Source organism: Hermetia illucens, chromosome 4 (assembly GCF_905115235.1).
Source record: "Hermetia illucens chromosome 4, iHerIll2.2.curated.20191125, whole genome shotgun sequence".
Lineage (NCBI taxonomy): Eukaryota > Metazoa > Arthropoda > Insecta > Diptera > Stratiomyidae > Hermetia > Hermetia illucens.
In genome coordinates, this window is record NC_051852.1 from 96,211,170 (window position 1) to 96,227,973 (window position 16,804).

A 16,804-nucleotide genomic window follows, 5' to 3' on the forward strand; every position below is an offset into this window, starting at 1 on the left:
TTGATATATAAACTTTTCGATGGACTCGATATGCTGCCCATTAATATTATACAAATAGAAAGAGCACGATGATCAATCAGGCTGATCACTTTGATTTAGTTGGTATTTATATTCAATCCAATTCTGTTTTACATTCAGTCCTTCTCAAATCCGGAGCATTTTAGCGAAGTTTGAAGATCCGGTGTCATCAACAGAGATGCTTGAGAAAAGATGTCATGATCTATTGAAGCCCTCCACAGTCTCCGGACAAGGCAACATGAAAGATGTTACGGGTGACGAGAAAGAATAGTATTAATGATAGGATGCAATCCTTCCAAAACCTTCTTTTACTTCTAGCTACTTTGAGATTTTACTTCAATGTAAGCTTGGCATTGTGCCCGTTTTTTGCAATGCACCTCCTGTGTGGAACACACCAGATGCACCCTTATCAAAGCTTTCTCGAACTCAATGAAGAGCAGATGAAGTGAACGATCTCAACTTTGTACACTGTTCCAAAGCGAATCGCAAGGTATCAATATGGTCAGTGTAAGAGCATCCTCTCTCTGTTGATCAAGCTTTCGAGGTATTCTTTGATGTGTTCTAGAATAATCTTAACTATTTTTTTTGCAACGCATACAATATAACTCCAATTGTCCGCCACGCAGTAGTAATGATCTTTTTCGACGCCGATATTACCCAAAATCTATTGCTGGTCACTCTGATTAAATATACGTTGGCAGCCAGTAGAAGTCCAACTGAATTTATAGGAGGCTCTTTGCTTGTCAATGATACGGCGGTGGAAGTTGTACAATCCACAAACTCACTATTGACTTCACGGTCTCTAAGAACGTGTTTCCTTCTATATCCCAGCAAGGTGTTACCACAGCGCCCGCCTTGGCATTCCAAGACCACCTTTAGGAAGCCTTCCCCCGAGTAGTCCTCATCCCCTTTGTTGGTGTATAACACTGTAATATTGAGAGCTAGGTTTGGGGTACCATCTTTTTTGGTAGGTTAGGTGAATGCATTTATGCACAGTGTTGGATTCACGGTTCGGTACGTCGTCGGACCACCAACTAAACACCTACCCATCGTCAGAGAGCTAGCCTGGATTCGTTTGTCATATTACTTCGGTCTAGTCTCCGAACTTTCTCGTCTTGCGGAGCCTTCAAATTAGGGAATTCCTTTCACCAACGGGAGGGGACAGGAGGAATGGAACTGTCAGTTCGAGGAACCCCCTGCCATCCGGCTCCTCCACCGGTCGAGCTCTATCTTCTTAGCACGAGATGGATCCGAACGTAATGGGCAACACGGCTCTACTTGTCAGCATTCCTCAGCATCTCTTCGAGAATGTGGTCCATCCCACTCTCCACAAGAAAAAAAAACTGTGATGGACGACGCAACTCCATTGCAAAACACACAATCTGGAGGTCGCGCCTTTCCAATCTTGTGCAGGTAAGACTGAAAACCTGCATGTCCACTTAAAAACTGAGTAAGGAAATAGTCTCACCATGCTTCCGATTCAACCACGCAACTGAGTTGCCGATGAGTCGCGTAGTCCATCTGCCTCTAGTTTCATTTTGCCAAGAGAGCTGCCACTCGTCTAGAGTGCATTGCCGTTCTTCACGAACAACAACTTCCCTTGGCTCATCTCCTTTGCGCTTGTATATGGCTTGGCGCTCCTTAACAAGAAGGGCAACGGGTATCACTCCCGCGATCACGAACACGGCCGGTTCAGAGACAGTGTGGTACGCAGACGCCACCCGCGAAGCTCCCCGTCTCTGTACTAGAGCAGGACGCGAGATCCTAAATTAAACTAAGAAGGGGTGTGAGCCCCATAATTCAGTTCCGAGGTCCAGAAATCGGCATCAGTTTCTCGGAATGCAAATCAATTTTTTTCCGTGGATTACCTCTAAATTGGTAAAATAGTAAACTCAGATTGTTATTTAACCAGCTGGATGTAAAAATTCTTGAGAAAAGATCCAGTTTACAAATGAATGAAATCAACAGATCTCAACAGAACTCACCCCCATATTCAAAAATGCATCGGAAAAATCAGTAAATTAAGATATGAATTATTGTAATATCCTACCTGCTCCTCAAATTAAGTTTCGTCTGACTTCCTGCTGTTCTCCCATTTCAAAATTGTTGTGTGGAAAACAATTTTCATCAAATAAAGTTATATTTCGGTAGTCTTCTGGATTCTCACTTTAGTAGTGGAATTTGGGTTTTAAATCTCTTAGTCATGAATGAGAAATTTTTTTAGAAATGTACATCAATAAATTTCTCATTGGTTTCAACACCGTCGTCGAATCTTTATTCAGACCCCGTTAATATGCAATAGAATTAAGCCTTTAATGCCTACAATCGAAATCTGGCGAATTCCGTCGCTTTCATTTGGAGTTTGTCATGATTATTTATGTTGCTTTTCTCGTTAAGTAGTCGCTTACAGTATTTCCTGCCTTGTGGAGCAGGAAAGATATTAGGGAGCATGAAACAGATTGATTTATAAACTAAGAGCTTATAAATTTCGAAAACTTATCGCTATATAAGACGGGATCGTGTGCGTCGACGATGAAAGTGGGGGAGTTTCGTCTACCGTTCCTTCATAAAAGTGAAGCCTTAGAATGTTTGAATGCTTGTTAGGGTTTGAAACATACTCACGTCCTTCATCTAAAGAGAAAGTCCCAATATTATGGACAAGATAATATGGATTTAAGTGCAATAGCATGATTTGACTTTGAATAGTGCTCATCCCCATTTAATTGCCACAGGAAAATTGGTTTTGAATTAACGCCGACAAAGTTCACAAATGGTTACCCCTTGTCTTTTTACATAAGTTCATATAAGATGGCGCTTTCTGTAAACGGTTCATTAAGGGTGATCAGCATTTGCGTGCCTCCCGGAGTTACAAAAATCAAATAGTAATTTTCAACTGAACCGTGCTTGCAAAAGCAATAGGAACGAAAACTGGTTAAACTTCCGAAACTCACAGCGTTAGGTGCTCGAACCGAGACTCTTTTAGAGCATATTGCAAGGAACTGGAAGGCGAAAGAGAGACTTCAAGGTTGTGCAGAGTCCTTAAAAGGGATGAGTCGGCCAAATTGGACTCTCTTAGAAAACCCGACGGTACTCTCACGAGCTCCAGACGAATCAGTACAGACCCTCCTGGAAGTACACCACCCGGGAGAATGGATTAGAGAAGTGGTAGTGGGAGAGTTGACGGTTCTTGCAACCCCTTCAGCATGCAAGTGTTGCAAAGCAAATTGGAACACTGCGAAAGCGGTTGTTACCAATGGCCACACTGTCCTTTAAACATTTCAAAGCCTCCGGCATGGATGGCATCTATTCAGCAATGCTAAAGGAGGGTATGAAGCACTTAAAGCAACCTCTAAGAAATATTTTTCGAGGATGTCTTGCTCAGATAGAGGATGCAACTCTGAAGGGTGAGTACGTGGTTGAGGTGTGCGCGAACGTTGAAGGGGCGTTTGACTGTGCGCCCTTTCAAAAACTTTGTGATGCCGCCAGAGCCCATGATGTTGATGATGCTTTAATTAAGTGGATCCATGCTATACTAACGAGATTGCTGTGTGCTGAAGTGGGTGTCGATCGCTACCTAACACCAAAAACAATGAAAGGCTGCTCCAAAGAGGTGTGCTGTCGCCACTTCTGTGGAGTATGCTGATCGACTCACTATTATACGAACTGCGAAATTTGCCAATACACGCTCAAGCTTATGCTGATGGCGTGGCTGTGCTTGCTGTTGATCGGGATCTTGGAACGGTCTCAGGCATTGTCTTTCAGTTAATCCAAAAGAACCACAATGGTATTGTTCACAGAAAGGAGAAAACTAGGTGGATTTTGCCTCCCTGTGATGAGGGGTACTACAATTCAACTCTCCAAAGAAGTGAAATATCTGGGAGCCACTCTAGATAGGAAGCTTCTTTGAAATAAACATGTAGAGGTAAAGATGAAACAAGCTCTTACAGCTTATGGGCTGGAATGCAGGAACCGTTTGAACTCTATCTCTAGATTCAATACGGTAGAACTACTCTGGGTACCTGGTTACTGTGGCATAGAGGCAAATGAATTTTCGGATGCTTTAACGAAAGAGGGGTCAATTTCCTCAAGGCAAGGATCGGAACCAGTAATTGGAGTATCAGTAGCATTGGCTAAGGCTGTCTTCAACGACTGGGAACAAGCTTCCCACAATGACAAATGGCAGAGCCTAAATGCTGCTAGATACACCAAACTTTTCCTGCCAGAACCAAACGTGCATCCCGCAAAGTTTATCCTGTTGAAAAGCAGGAGTATTGTGGGCATTCTGACAGGCCATAATTCACTAGGTGGGCATATGTTCAGAATAGGAATTATTCAAGATGATATATGTCCCTCCTGTAATGAGGAAGCGGAAGCATTTTGTATGTGAGTGCCTCGCCTATGGACGCATTAGACATCAGATGTTGGGTGCCGATGTTCTCCAGTTGCGACGGGTAGCATGACATCCACTAACGGGAATCCTACGATACGTTAATGAATCCGGAATATTCCATTAGATGGGAATGGCGAGTACAATGGGCCATCACAGCCAGAGCTATAGCTTCTCCCCCACCACACACACACAATCTTCAACTGGATAAATCAAAATTTTGACCGAAGAAAAAACAAAAAGCACACTTGGTTCTTTTAATAAAATATTACTGCCTCCGGGAAACATTCCCCAAAGGATTACGACGTTAAATGAAGTGTGCCTCACCATGACAAAGCTTCGTAATACTGACGAAGTATGTTGTAACATCGTCTTATGGTAGGTCTATCACTCTGGAGTCGAAATATGGATCCTTATCACGTATCGTCAGGTATTTTTACTGACTTCAATTTCTAATTAAGAAGGTAGGGTAAAACTTATGGAAGCTGGAGTACATGGCGTTTGCAGTAGTATCGAATAAGGTAGAAGATGCACTATACATATATCAACTATATAATGCTTCTTTCTAAGAAAGTGTTGAGTGTGACCTCAATATGCGAAAATATTTGACAACTCTATCACTATATTCACAGTAGACTCTGAGGTAGACTAGACATCCCGGAAGGAAATTTATTTCATTCCAATGGACGGGCGACGATAATGTTTATGTGTATCTCCTGTTCACTCCTTTGTGGAATATAGGGCATCCATCATGTACTATTCTTTTGCTTTTGTTTTTTTTTTAAATTTTCAGGGAGACTGCTAGGGTGGCCTCCACACACTGTGAATTGTAACCGCTGCCTTAAGTAGATGGCGGGCTCAGGATTATTCATTTCGAAACAAAAAAGCTATTTTTCTAGTTTGTCTAAGAAATTTCGGGATAGACCTTGTATTCGTACTTGTTTGTTGTTTGTTGATCGGTCATTTCCTTATACGAATTTCATGTATCAACTACGAATGTAGCGTTCGTTTACAAACCCATCCCCAAACATAGCGTAATATCTTCCCTTGAAAGCATAGAGCAACATAACAAAACTGGAAAGTTCAGTGCAAATCCTATTATTTGTAAAAAAGACTTACAGCAGATTGAAAAATCCTTTATCTTCTGCAACCTCAAATCGCGTAAAATGAATTGAATGAGTATATCCTGGGATCGCAGTAGTTTAAGTATAAACACGAATTTTTCGATACTCGATGCATACTTCGTTGAACCATTGCCAAGGGGCAATGGCGTTCTCCTAGCACACTATCATGTATGCCAATATTGCTATGGCTTAGACAATTTCTTGTTGCTTCGAAGCGAATTGGCACTTTTTGCCAACTATCTTTTATAAAAATTTATCAGAAATTATTGATTACACTATGTTCAGTTGAGAATAATAGAAGGATGAAAGATAGAAAAAGCAAATTGAATTAATTTATTTTGACAAATTTAAGTTTTTTGGAATCATTTTTTCCAGATACCTAAAGTAAAATTTCTTTGGCAGCTGAATTTCGACTTACACTTTTTACACATTCAGGTACTCAAATTACAAACGAATAAATAATTCATACTCGTCATTCAATCCCTTGAAATCGGCCATGGCGGATGACAAGCCTGAAATTTTCTCAAATGGATTTCTGCTACGCCCATCCTAATCGACCAACTCATTAAAAATAGCTCCTAACTCATTTTGCTTCTCACTTTCGATAGCTTCTGAATAATTACTGTGACGATATCTCTATTGTAACTGATGGTTTGCAATTAATCGCTATTTAACTACATGTCTCAGGGGAATAATAATTTATTTTAAAGCCTCCGCTTTCTACTCATTAAGTGGAATGTTGCAAGTACAAAAGTTACGTATTTCGATTTAATATTTTGTGAACGTATAACTGCAGCCATTATCTGCACTACATATTTGTTGATGTATTTTTTCAGTCACTACAACAGATGCTTGCAGAAATGATGACTAACGTCCAGATTTTCGTAGTCGTCTTAAGTATAAGATATCGTGTATCTAATCGCCATGTCTCTCATACTGTCTGCGACTTTAATAATGAAGTCATCATCTTAATTAGATTATTCGTATTCCATAATTTCTTTAATTAAGTTAAGAACCTTGCCGTGTGTCACAGCACATCAAAGTTAATTCTTGACGTGTTGAATTTAGATAGAAGAATTTGGCGAATTGACAAGTGTGTTAAGAAAGTTACTGAAGGGACTTTAGTGGACGGAGAAGTCAATTCAGCGCGTCGTTGGGAAGTAGACAAATAAAACGTAACTCCATATTTAGGATGACATAGTCTGATAATTTATAACCTATTGCTTTTAATTTGTCCCTTTGTTCATTAATTTCGAATTGACGGAAAATGTGGACAATATTTAAAGCAGGCAACATTAAAGTTATTAAAAATAGTTAGTTAGCCAAATATAAGAGAAGTTTTGGATAGAACTAAAGTCGATTTAGTATTTGCCTAAATGTCCGTTTGTCTATCACTTGCAGTTGATTCAGTAATGATTAGAAATACTGGTGTAAGCATCGAATGACGTCGTTCTACAGTCTGTTACATAAGAGCGTGGTCACTGTTAAATAATAACAGCAATTGATTTTTCGAAAATTCGCAAATTTATTGATAATTTGGTCGTCAATACTCAATGCAAATACCTCAGTAGCAAGTCCAATCTCCTGCATTGTCAATTATGGCCTGGCACCGTCGGGGCATACTTTCTACTAGTTTTTCTGCATATTCTACGGAGAAGACCTCCAAATTTTCCGAATTGGTCGAGAAAGTTGATCTAAATTACGTGGCTTGCGTCTGCGAAGCTACATTTTCATCAGAGCCCACACATTTTCTATGGGATTTACATCCGGTGACTGAGATGGCCAATCTAAAGTGACAACTCCGTTTTGCGCCTTCCACTCGCTACACGCTCGACTCCGATGTTTCGGATCGTTGTCCTCTTGAAGGATCCAGCTTTCATTTTTCTTGATATACCATTGCTTAGCAGATGGTAACAAAGGCTTTTGATATATTTTATTCATTTTTTCGGCATTTAAATTCTCGGTAAATAAGAACAAAGTACCGAAACCTTTGTTTGAGAAGCACCCCCAAACATGGACCTTGACGGAGTGTTTAACAGTCCGTTGAAGCATCCTACTGGTGGAGGTTGTCCAGGCGTGTTTGATGCTCGGAAATGCCCAGAATGAGGAATCATCAGAAAAAATTAGTTGCTCCAATCGCGGTCCAAGTTTTCCTTCGCCCATTCCACTCGTTTTTCAACGTGTTTTGCACTCAACATTAGTTTTTCCAAAGTAGTGCCTGCGAATCGTTCCGTAAGATATGTCAACACCTTTTGCTTTCAATTTCACAGCAGCTCCATGTAAAGTCAAAGTTGGATCTTTCGAGAACAATGCGAGAATCTTTTTTTCGTCTTTTTTTGAGACTTTGCTTGCACTTCCGCGATCAGGAAAATCATCAACGTTACCGACCTTTTTATAGTGATTTATCCACTTGCTAACGAACTGCTTCGACTTTCCCATATATTTCGCAGCAACAGTTTGCGTTAATTTGGGTCCTTTTTCATGCAAACAGAAAAATTGCCTCAAAGCGAGAGGCGTAAACAGCACTCATTTCGAAAAACCACTCAATTGAAAACTAAATTTGACAGAGAGCTGACTTTTTACAAAAAGCATGAAGGACTGAGGTGTCCTCTATGTCATAGAAAAAGAAACAGGACGCTCTGATTTTTTATCTACGTGTAACAGTGACCACGCTCTTATGTAACAGACTGTACGTTGCCGTTTAAATTAAAGTTGAATCTACATGCAAAGAGGATATTACAAATTTATTACCCAAAAATATCCAATTGGGGTAATAAATAAAATGATTCAATTAGCTGTAAGTCGTTTATGAAAGAGAGTAGTGAGAGGCGAAAAAATTCAGACTGTATGTTTATATTCTTTGCTTCTAATGAAAATAAATATAATATTGAACATCTTTTCCGTTGCTAGGCAACTATTTTTCATTTTGTTTATATTACAAGTAGCATTTCGAGGATAATTGGTTCTCTTCTTCAGTGCAAGGTAGTACACACTGATAAAACAATTCAAGATTTTTTTCCCTATATCAAGCTTATACACCCCATCCCAATATATGTTCGATCAAATAATAGTATATTATTATATTTTGAAAATCGAACAGCTATTAAGGACTCCTCAAGGTCGTCCTAAAAGTAGAAGTAAATACATAATAGAGGATACGATACTTGAAAGGTTACTAGAAATTTTACTATCATCAATATAGTTATAATTATCGAAGTTGTGTTTTTGTGTAATTTAATTGCACCTTCATCCAACATAGAATGCTAGCATCACATTAAACGCCCACATATATGACTAAGGTGTTCTTGCTAGTTCCGATCTACTACACAATCAGTCTAGAATCTTACTCAACTAAAGTTAATTTATTATGCAGTGTCACAATTACCAATTACAAAGATACATGACATAATATTACATTACATTAACAACTACTGAGAACTTTTAATTAGTTGAACGCTAAGAGTAACTGAAAGAAAAAATCGAAACTTATTCCATCATCTAAGTTAAGTATTTTTGACGAGGTTTAGTTCTTATATGGGGGACCAATTAAGGACATTTAATTTTATCTTGATCCGATCTTTTTCAGTTAATTCTAGAACAAATTCAGTTACTCAAGAATAAATACAGGTACACAAATTATAGAATAATAGTAGTAGTAGAAAAAGTAGACGTTTTCTTGTTTCTATTTTCTGCATTTATGTATTTTAACTAAAATGTACAATGCACTCTTTATAATAGTTAACTCTCGTCGTGAGGACGGTAGAGCGAGTTTTTCATAAACAAAAAGCATACAATTGATTTGTACTTACTTCTTTTTACTTTCTAGAGCAGTTCTTCGCTCAAAATTTCTGACATAGGAAAACTACAAATTTTCTTGCATCTTTGTAGCATTCTTTATTAAATCAATCGTTCCTTTTGTGTAGTAATTGAGCTTCTTTGGGGGACATTTTGAACAATGTTGTTTAGGTTTTGTGTAAAACAAAACCTTATTAAAAGCGACTGTCTGTCTGTCTGTCATATGCACTTTTCTCTAAAACGGTTAAACCGATCCGAACGAAATTTGGTGGACATATGAGAACTATGAAATCCCACGCATACAGCGGGTGACATAATTTTAGGTGGAAGTTAAAGGGGCTCTCCAGACATCCAAAATTTTTACTGGATATAGCCGTGTAGGGTATCAAATGAAAGGTCTCGATAGTACTGACATTAGTTTTGGCGTGAATTGCAAAGTGCGTTAGTAAGGAGTGAAAATGTACGCACTTAAAGTAAGACAGGACTTTTAGTTATTCAACTTTTATTTGACTTGGTGTGCACGAAACGCGCAGTCAAAGTTTGTTTTGATGCGTTGCACTGACTCCTATTCCAGTCTGGCGAATAAAATTGCTGCGACTTTATACGTTCCGGCTGCACCGATTGTTGCGTGCGCCACTTCGTTTAACACATTGTCTGAGTTGTGAATCGTTGTTCCACCCAAAATCACACGATAGCCGGATACATTCCACTTCCGTATCGAGCGTCGCTGGTAATTTCACCACTTTGGTCGTAGTTTCCAAAATATCTTTCATTAACCTTTACGGTTAATGCTAGGCAGAACAAAGTTTCACGTTGTCTGTTTAGTTATATGTAGTTGAGATCAATTGTTAAACAATTTGGTTTAAATAAATCGATACACCGAATTTAGGTAGTTACTAAATTTAATTGAACTTGATTTTATAAAGTCACTATACATTAAAAGAATACTTCAATTTGGACAATCGATGAATTTTGTTCAACAAAGAAAACGTGCTGTGTGCACTTGTCGGTGGTCAAGACAGGAGAGAGCGGCTCATCTGCATGCGGTCTTTTCCTGTCCCAACCAATGTCACCTTCTCATCGCCAGTCCACCATACTCATGGCGAATTCTAAATAGTGAAGAGTTCGGCGCGCCATCTATTTGCTCGCATTCGCCACATTCGAAATAAATTTCGAATGCCGCGAATCCTGCTGCGCCACAGACTCATTTTCGGAAACTATCCAATCCGAAAAAATTAGGGTGGTGCGCTTAGATGAAATCTTGGCCTCAAAATATGTCCCATTCCGATATTTGCTCAAATAAACTTACTAACAGTATATTACCAACTTTTAAAAATTTACTGAAAACCCCCCTTAAATTCATCCTAGGACTACCACTATCGCACCAGCATAGAGGACCACATTTCGTATTCACATGCCGAATTCCATGGAAATCTGGCTATTAACGTCAAAGTTATAGCAGTTCCAGCAATTTCGCGTGAATTTACTGCTTCTAAAATCATGCAATTATGATGCTGACGTGATAATTAACGAGAATAATTGACATTCGCAGGAAATATTAGAGTCGCATTTATGAAGAATCTACTTAGCCGTTTCGGACGGCCTTTTGGTCGCTTACCATTGACTTCGATGTTCAAACCAATAATGGCAAGTGAATTCTCGTTAGCGCGAAAAACGTGACCATACCATCGAAAACGATCCTCTCGCAGTTTTCCCACGATCGGTGCAACCCCATATTGATCGCAGATATCCTCCATTCATACCTGAAGCGTCAAGCTTCCGGTTTCCAGACTTGTTTAATTTTGTTGAGATAACATGTGGGTGTTTAGGCTATCGAGTATGGGACTGAATTCTTTTTGCAAAGTAGGTATGCACCCCTGTTCTTGACTCGCTTTGGCGTCCATTGATGTTGGGTTTATGTCGCCCTTCGATCTGTCTAAACGTCGGGAATGCTAGAAGCTGCCATCAATTCCGGCCTCTGGTCGCTAGTAAATATCATCTCTAATTCCTCTTATTAAAGAAGAGTGAAAATGTATAACACCGATCTTTCGAATAGCATATAATTTCATAGTGGCTTGTTTCAAATTTAACAAATTGATAGAAACAATGTAAAATCTCGTATTTTGGGATGGCTTCCCATTTTTAACAGTTTTTAAATTCATAGAAAATCCGATCAATCGTTTCCGTGATCCCTTCCACTTCATTAATTCGTTCCGAGTCTTTCCTAGATTGTTACTTGATTCCTATCAAATATAGGTAGCTTGAAATAGTTTCCAACTCTGAATTCTAAGGACGAGAAAAGAAATATCATACATTATTTTATCGTTAGATTTCAATGGAGTAAGTTCGATAAATTTATCTAAAAAATTTAAACAAACCGTATTTTTTTCCTTTATTATTCTTTATCAGCTTGTGTTTTTTCTACATAATTTCCCTTGCTTTCAATGCATTTGTTCAGTTTGTAGATCCTCCTTTCGAAACATTCTTTGAAATTGTCTCTTTGAAGCTTCCGAATTTCGACTTTGACTTTATGTTTAATCTGCTCATTAGAACTAAAAACACTTCAGAGTGAAATTATGCGGTGTTTCCAACGATTAATTAATTGAAATAATAAAAACTTGTTGTTTCTTTGTTTGTTTGCACTGATGAAGGGAACAAGTGGTTCCCGAAATATCGGTTTTTGCAAGAATAAATACCCACACCAACGAAAAAGAAACAAACAAGTTTTTATTATTTCAATTAAAAACACTTCCTTTCAATTTCTTTTTTTTTAACGCGTGCGTTATTTATCCATGAAACACATGACGATGACTATCAAATATTCGTTATACAGCCGTGTCATTTAAGCCTAGTTCACTAGAAACGGTTTCTTGGGTCAATCTGCGATTTGTTTATTTTCCTTCATGCAATTCGTTATCCAAGCGAAATATCCTGCCTGGAATCTTCCAAACCACTTTGACACATTTTCCAGTCAGAGTATTTTCACCCCATGTGCGTTTTGGTATTCATTAAAAATTGTCGTTGATTTCAGCTGACTTGAAACCGTAGAGATTAACGCATTGAATTTTCTGTATTGAAGGAATTGTGCGTTTTCTGGTCCCTCTTTTCACTGATCTTTCTGAAATTTCACATAAAATATCACTAACTGTGACAAACTACATACAATTTATGAAATCGCTAACTAAAAACGAAAGTCGATTTGACGCACTTTTCTTAGTCCCTATGTACATATCTTGTGATGTACTTGTCATATCTCATGATGTGTATGTCAATTGGGCTATACTTATAGTTACTTATGGAGAGGGAAAGTCATAAAGAAGGTAATTCTTTTATTATTTGTCAGTTGTGTACCGTGTGTCTCATGTTCGTCAATCTCGTTCCGGTAATTTCGATGTCAAAAATGTATCATGCATCGATCCGCCTACTAGGATCGTCGAAAATGTCGATTAAATCATCAAAATGATCGAACTAGAGTATGTAAGCTATTTTAGCATAAACTATTTACATAAGACTGGTTCCATACATAAACTAGATGTTTGGGTGCCGAACGAGTTGAACCGAAAAACCTCACGAATGGTGTTTTCATATGTCAATCCTTGGACAAATGGATGAAATCAAACCATTTTTAACACCTATAGGGCCAAGCCAAGAAAATATGTCTACACCCTCAGGCCAGAAGTATTTTTTTCTTTCTCTATACTGTTGAGGAGTTTACCAATGGAGTTCTGTTCTTAATAGTCTATCTGCGAACGCAGTTGACCTTCCTCTGGCGAATGTGAAGAATGGAATCTACTCGTACCATAGCCGTACAGCAGCCGCTGACAACAAATGGCCTCCTATAACAAGAACGGGTGACGAGAGCTTTTGGGCCAGACGCATGCAAATGTGTACAGGATTTCAGTGATTTGCTTTAGCCTATAGAAGACCATGCCACCAGGTTCTCATCCAGGCCATCTGAGTTCTGCCAAGCGGGTATTTTGCTGCTGCAAAACCGTTGCAGTAGGGAATAGATCACGAAAGAAACTATATATGAAATTAGAAATGGAAATATTTAATATTTTTAAATTGCCATTTTAAAAAACCAAAAAAAAAGATATCAAAACTGTCAACATAATATTTAACTTGTGCGGCGCAAAACCCGCGCTTACACCTGCATCAATATTTATAGCAGGGCTTGGTACTACATTCGAGGAAAGCAATGATCCAAAATCAAAACTTGATCGTCTGCATATGCACAGTAAAGGCTTCCAAACCGTATAGGCAAAATTTAAAATATAGAACTCCCAATGAATTAGTATCGAAACTGATATCTAATTGTTTGAAATTACCGTTTGGCGGATAAGCTTGATAAGTTTGAAACGAAGCATATTCACAAAATTTCGTTATACTTGAAACATCGTAGTCTCCATGTTTCAAGTGTAACGAAATATTCCAGCGCATATTCTCATAAATGCCATGATAAATTCAAAGTAATTAATATAAACGGACTATAACGCCATCTAGAAACATTTGAAATTGAATTTTCCAAGATTCCATGCCGTCCATATCGTATCTTAAATATTGGCTACGGCATAGATTGATGCTTTAATAGATGTGAATTAACAATTCGCGGCGATAAAGCACAAAGCCTGTGCAGTACAACGTAATCATCATATCATGTGAAGTTTCTCCACGTTCCTGATATTTGTGAATGAAGAAAGAGTAGGAAATTCAATTAAAGTTGACATTATTTACGTTTTCTTTTTCAAGATATTCGGCATTAGATTATTAACTTCTTCTCATCTTTGTCTTGTTACAGCTAGAAGATGCCAGCGGAAACGAAAACCCAACCGTCCGCTGGAACGGAAACTCCAACAAAAAAGAAGTCCATCACACCAACATCCAACAAGGCTGCGCTCGCACGAGTAACACTCTTAGATGGCTCAGTATTAGAAGTAACAATTGACGTAAGTAGATATCAATTGTGCTAGGAAATTTAATTACCATTCTTCTCACACACTCTATGTCATTGCTAAAGCTAATTTTCACGTTCATTTGATTTTCATCTCATCAATTTCTCATTTTGTTTGAAATTTTACAGAGAAAAGCGAAAGGTAGGGATTTGCTTAATTCAATATGTGCCGGATTGAATATTTTGGAGAAAGACTATTTCGGTCTTTGGTATGAAACGCCGGGAGATCCACGTGTTTGGTTGGATTTGGATAAGCCTGTTGGAAAATTTTTTAAAACGGATCCGTGGGTGCTGTCGTTTGCTGTGAAATTCTACCCACCTGAACCAGCACAATTGCAAGAGGATATAACCAGATATCACTTGTGTTTACAGGTAAATTTATATTAATTTTGATAATAAATGTTTCTCTGCAATTTACATAGCAAAATCTAGGGTTTTCGAATTATTATCAATCTTGATTTTGAATATGGTAGATACAATTGTATACATTGCTGGATGAGTTGGGGATAAAAAAATCTGTACTTTACTCTATCAGTATGAGAGAGAAATTGTATATCATTTCGAATACGACAAATTAGCGCTATTGTAAAACATTAACGAACTGATTTTTAAATTTATTTTCACAAATAGTTACCTGCCTTCAATAGGCCCATACAGTTTATTATTTCAACATTGTTTTTTCATTTTTCATTCGTCCTAAAAACTTCAAGCCGATCTGCTAAATAATCACATTTTACAGTTTCGGTAGTTGAGCAGAATCCATCGAAGGTGGCTTGCTGCCACCTAGAAAGTCATCCTCCATCTTCCTGCTAAATCCGGACAGGACCTACATAATCTACCGCCTAGACGACGACTGATCGTTTTCATGATTGTGCTTACAGGCTTTATCCAGAGCAGAGGTTTATTAAACGCTGCCTCATCTCTGTCCTGGGGGTAGCGTGACCGAAAGTGGTTATACGTGTTGATCATTCCCGTCATCTTTCTAGACAAAATCATCTGTGTTCTTTAAAAAAATATTGTTTAGTCCGAAAAGGGGTGACGAAACGGATTGAATTGAATGGGGACTTGATTATTAAAAAGAAAGATCTTTTGTTTCGGCTGTGTTTCTTATAAAACGAATGAATGAAGCTTTCCCAAATTGATTTATTTAATTTAATTTAACAGCGCGATGATTTAGGGCGCAGAGCGTCAGCTTCTCAACCTCGCCGCTCTGGGTTCGAATCCCAGTTGTCATGGATGTTTGTGTTCGTCTTCTGTTTGTCTTGCTGCTGTGAGTTTATGACTTGCACAGCATTAAGTGTGAAGCACAACTTCATTGAAACATGCAAAAAAAAATAACGACGATACTTATACTAACAAAGCCACAGGAAACACTAATTTAATGCATAAGGATTTTCTACTTTCATGTCCAGAATAGTTAGCATAGGGTGAAAGAAATTCATAGTTTACAATACAATACAATAATCGAAGCAAAATTTTGGCATAATCTCGACGATTTGGCGTTATCTTTTTTTGACTTTTTGGGCGGTATTCGCTTACCTGGTAGTTTGTTTTGTGCAGACCCGAATCATATCTCTCGTCAATATCTTATGAATAGATGATAGTTGGAAAGCACAGCGGGTGCAATAATCATCTTACACATCTTTTGAAATTGCAGCAACAGATTCCTTTAAAATACGAGAAAATACCCCACTAGTCGATAATTTCTAAGTGCAATTTCTCTGATATGCTTGCCGTGATTCGATTTTGAGGGCAGTTCGGCATGCCCTCTGTGACACGTCCCCTGTTTTATTTCAAGCTTTTATGCCAATCATGAACATCTTTTTTCCAACATTTCCGTCGACAAACCCTTTTTGAAACACTTCATGTTCATCCTCCACAGGCAATTTACCATAATTAAAAATCTTTGCTTAACAAAATGAGACGTTTTAAAAATTTCTGATGCAAACTGCAAACAAATAAGCCCATCCCAAAACTAATGAATATTTTGACTTGGCAAAATATCAAAGGAGTGTTGTAGAACTACGAAATAGATGTCTAACCCGATTGCATAGTCCCGCTGAATTTAAATGAACAATTCATTTAACTTTCTGCCTTTAGGCCCATCCAGAGAGAGTGGGAAAGGGGGAATCTAACTGGATTAATTATACAAGCCAGCACGATGCTCCCACGTTCCTTAGTAATAGCAGAAGCAACTGCTAAAATTGAAGTTCTTCACTGAACTTGCAAATATTTAGATATCGCAAATGTCTGTTGAAGGTACAGATGAGCGGTTATTTTTCAAAATTAAGTTTCGAAAAGAGTCTTTCTGCCCTAGTTTTGACGATTGTCAGAAGCCGACAGCTTCCTTCTAAACGATCCATATCTTGCTCCCCTTGGAGGTATAAAACGGGTGACACCAGACTGACGGGCGCCCGATTTAACGATTAACCTTTGGCTTTCTATGTAGGAAGATAGCCATCCACAAGCAGGGATTTATAGTTTCTCTGCGATATTATGCAAGGCCTTTGGCATGACTGAAAATCTCCA

The 16,804-nt window shown here is 38.3% G+C and overlaps 1 protein-coding gene across 11 annotated transcripts in view; it reads left to right on the forward strand.

The window, feature by feature from the left end:
• LOC119655677 (protein 4.1 homolog) overlaps positions 1-16,804 on the forward strand; it is a 127,348-nt gene that overhangs the window by 75,310 nt on the left and 35,234 nt on the right. For all 11 annotated transcript variants that reach the window (XM_038061668.1, XM_038061667.1, XM_038061672.1 and 8 more), the window contains exons 2-3: positions 14,123-14,270; positions 14,405-14,647. In XM_038061668.1, the coding sequence (XP_037917596.1) occupies positions 14,130-14,270; positions 14,405-14,647 (384 nt within the window). In that variant the 5' untranslated portion in view covers positions 14,123-14,129. The remainder of the gene's footprint in view (positions 1-14,122; positions 14,271-14,404; positions 14,648-16,804) is intronic.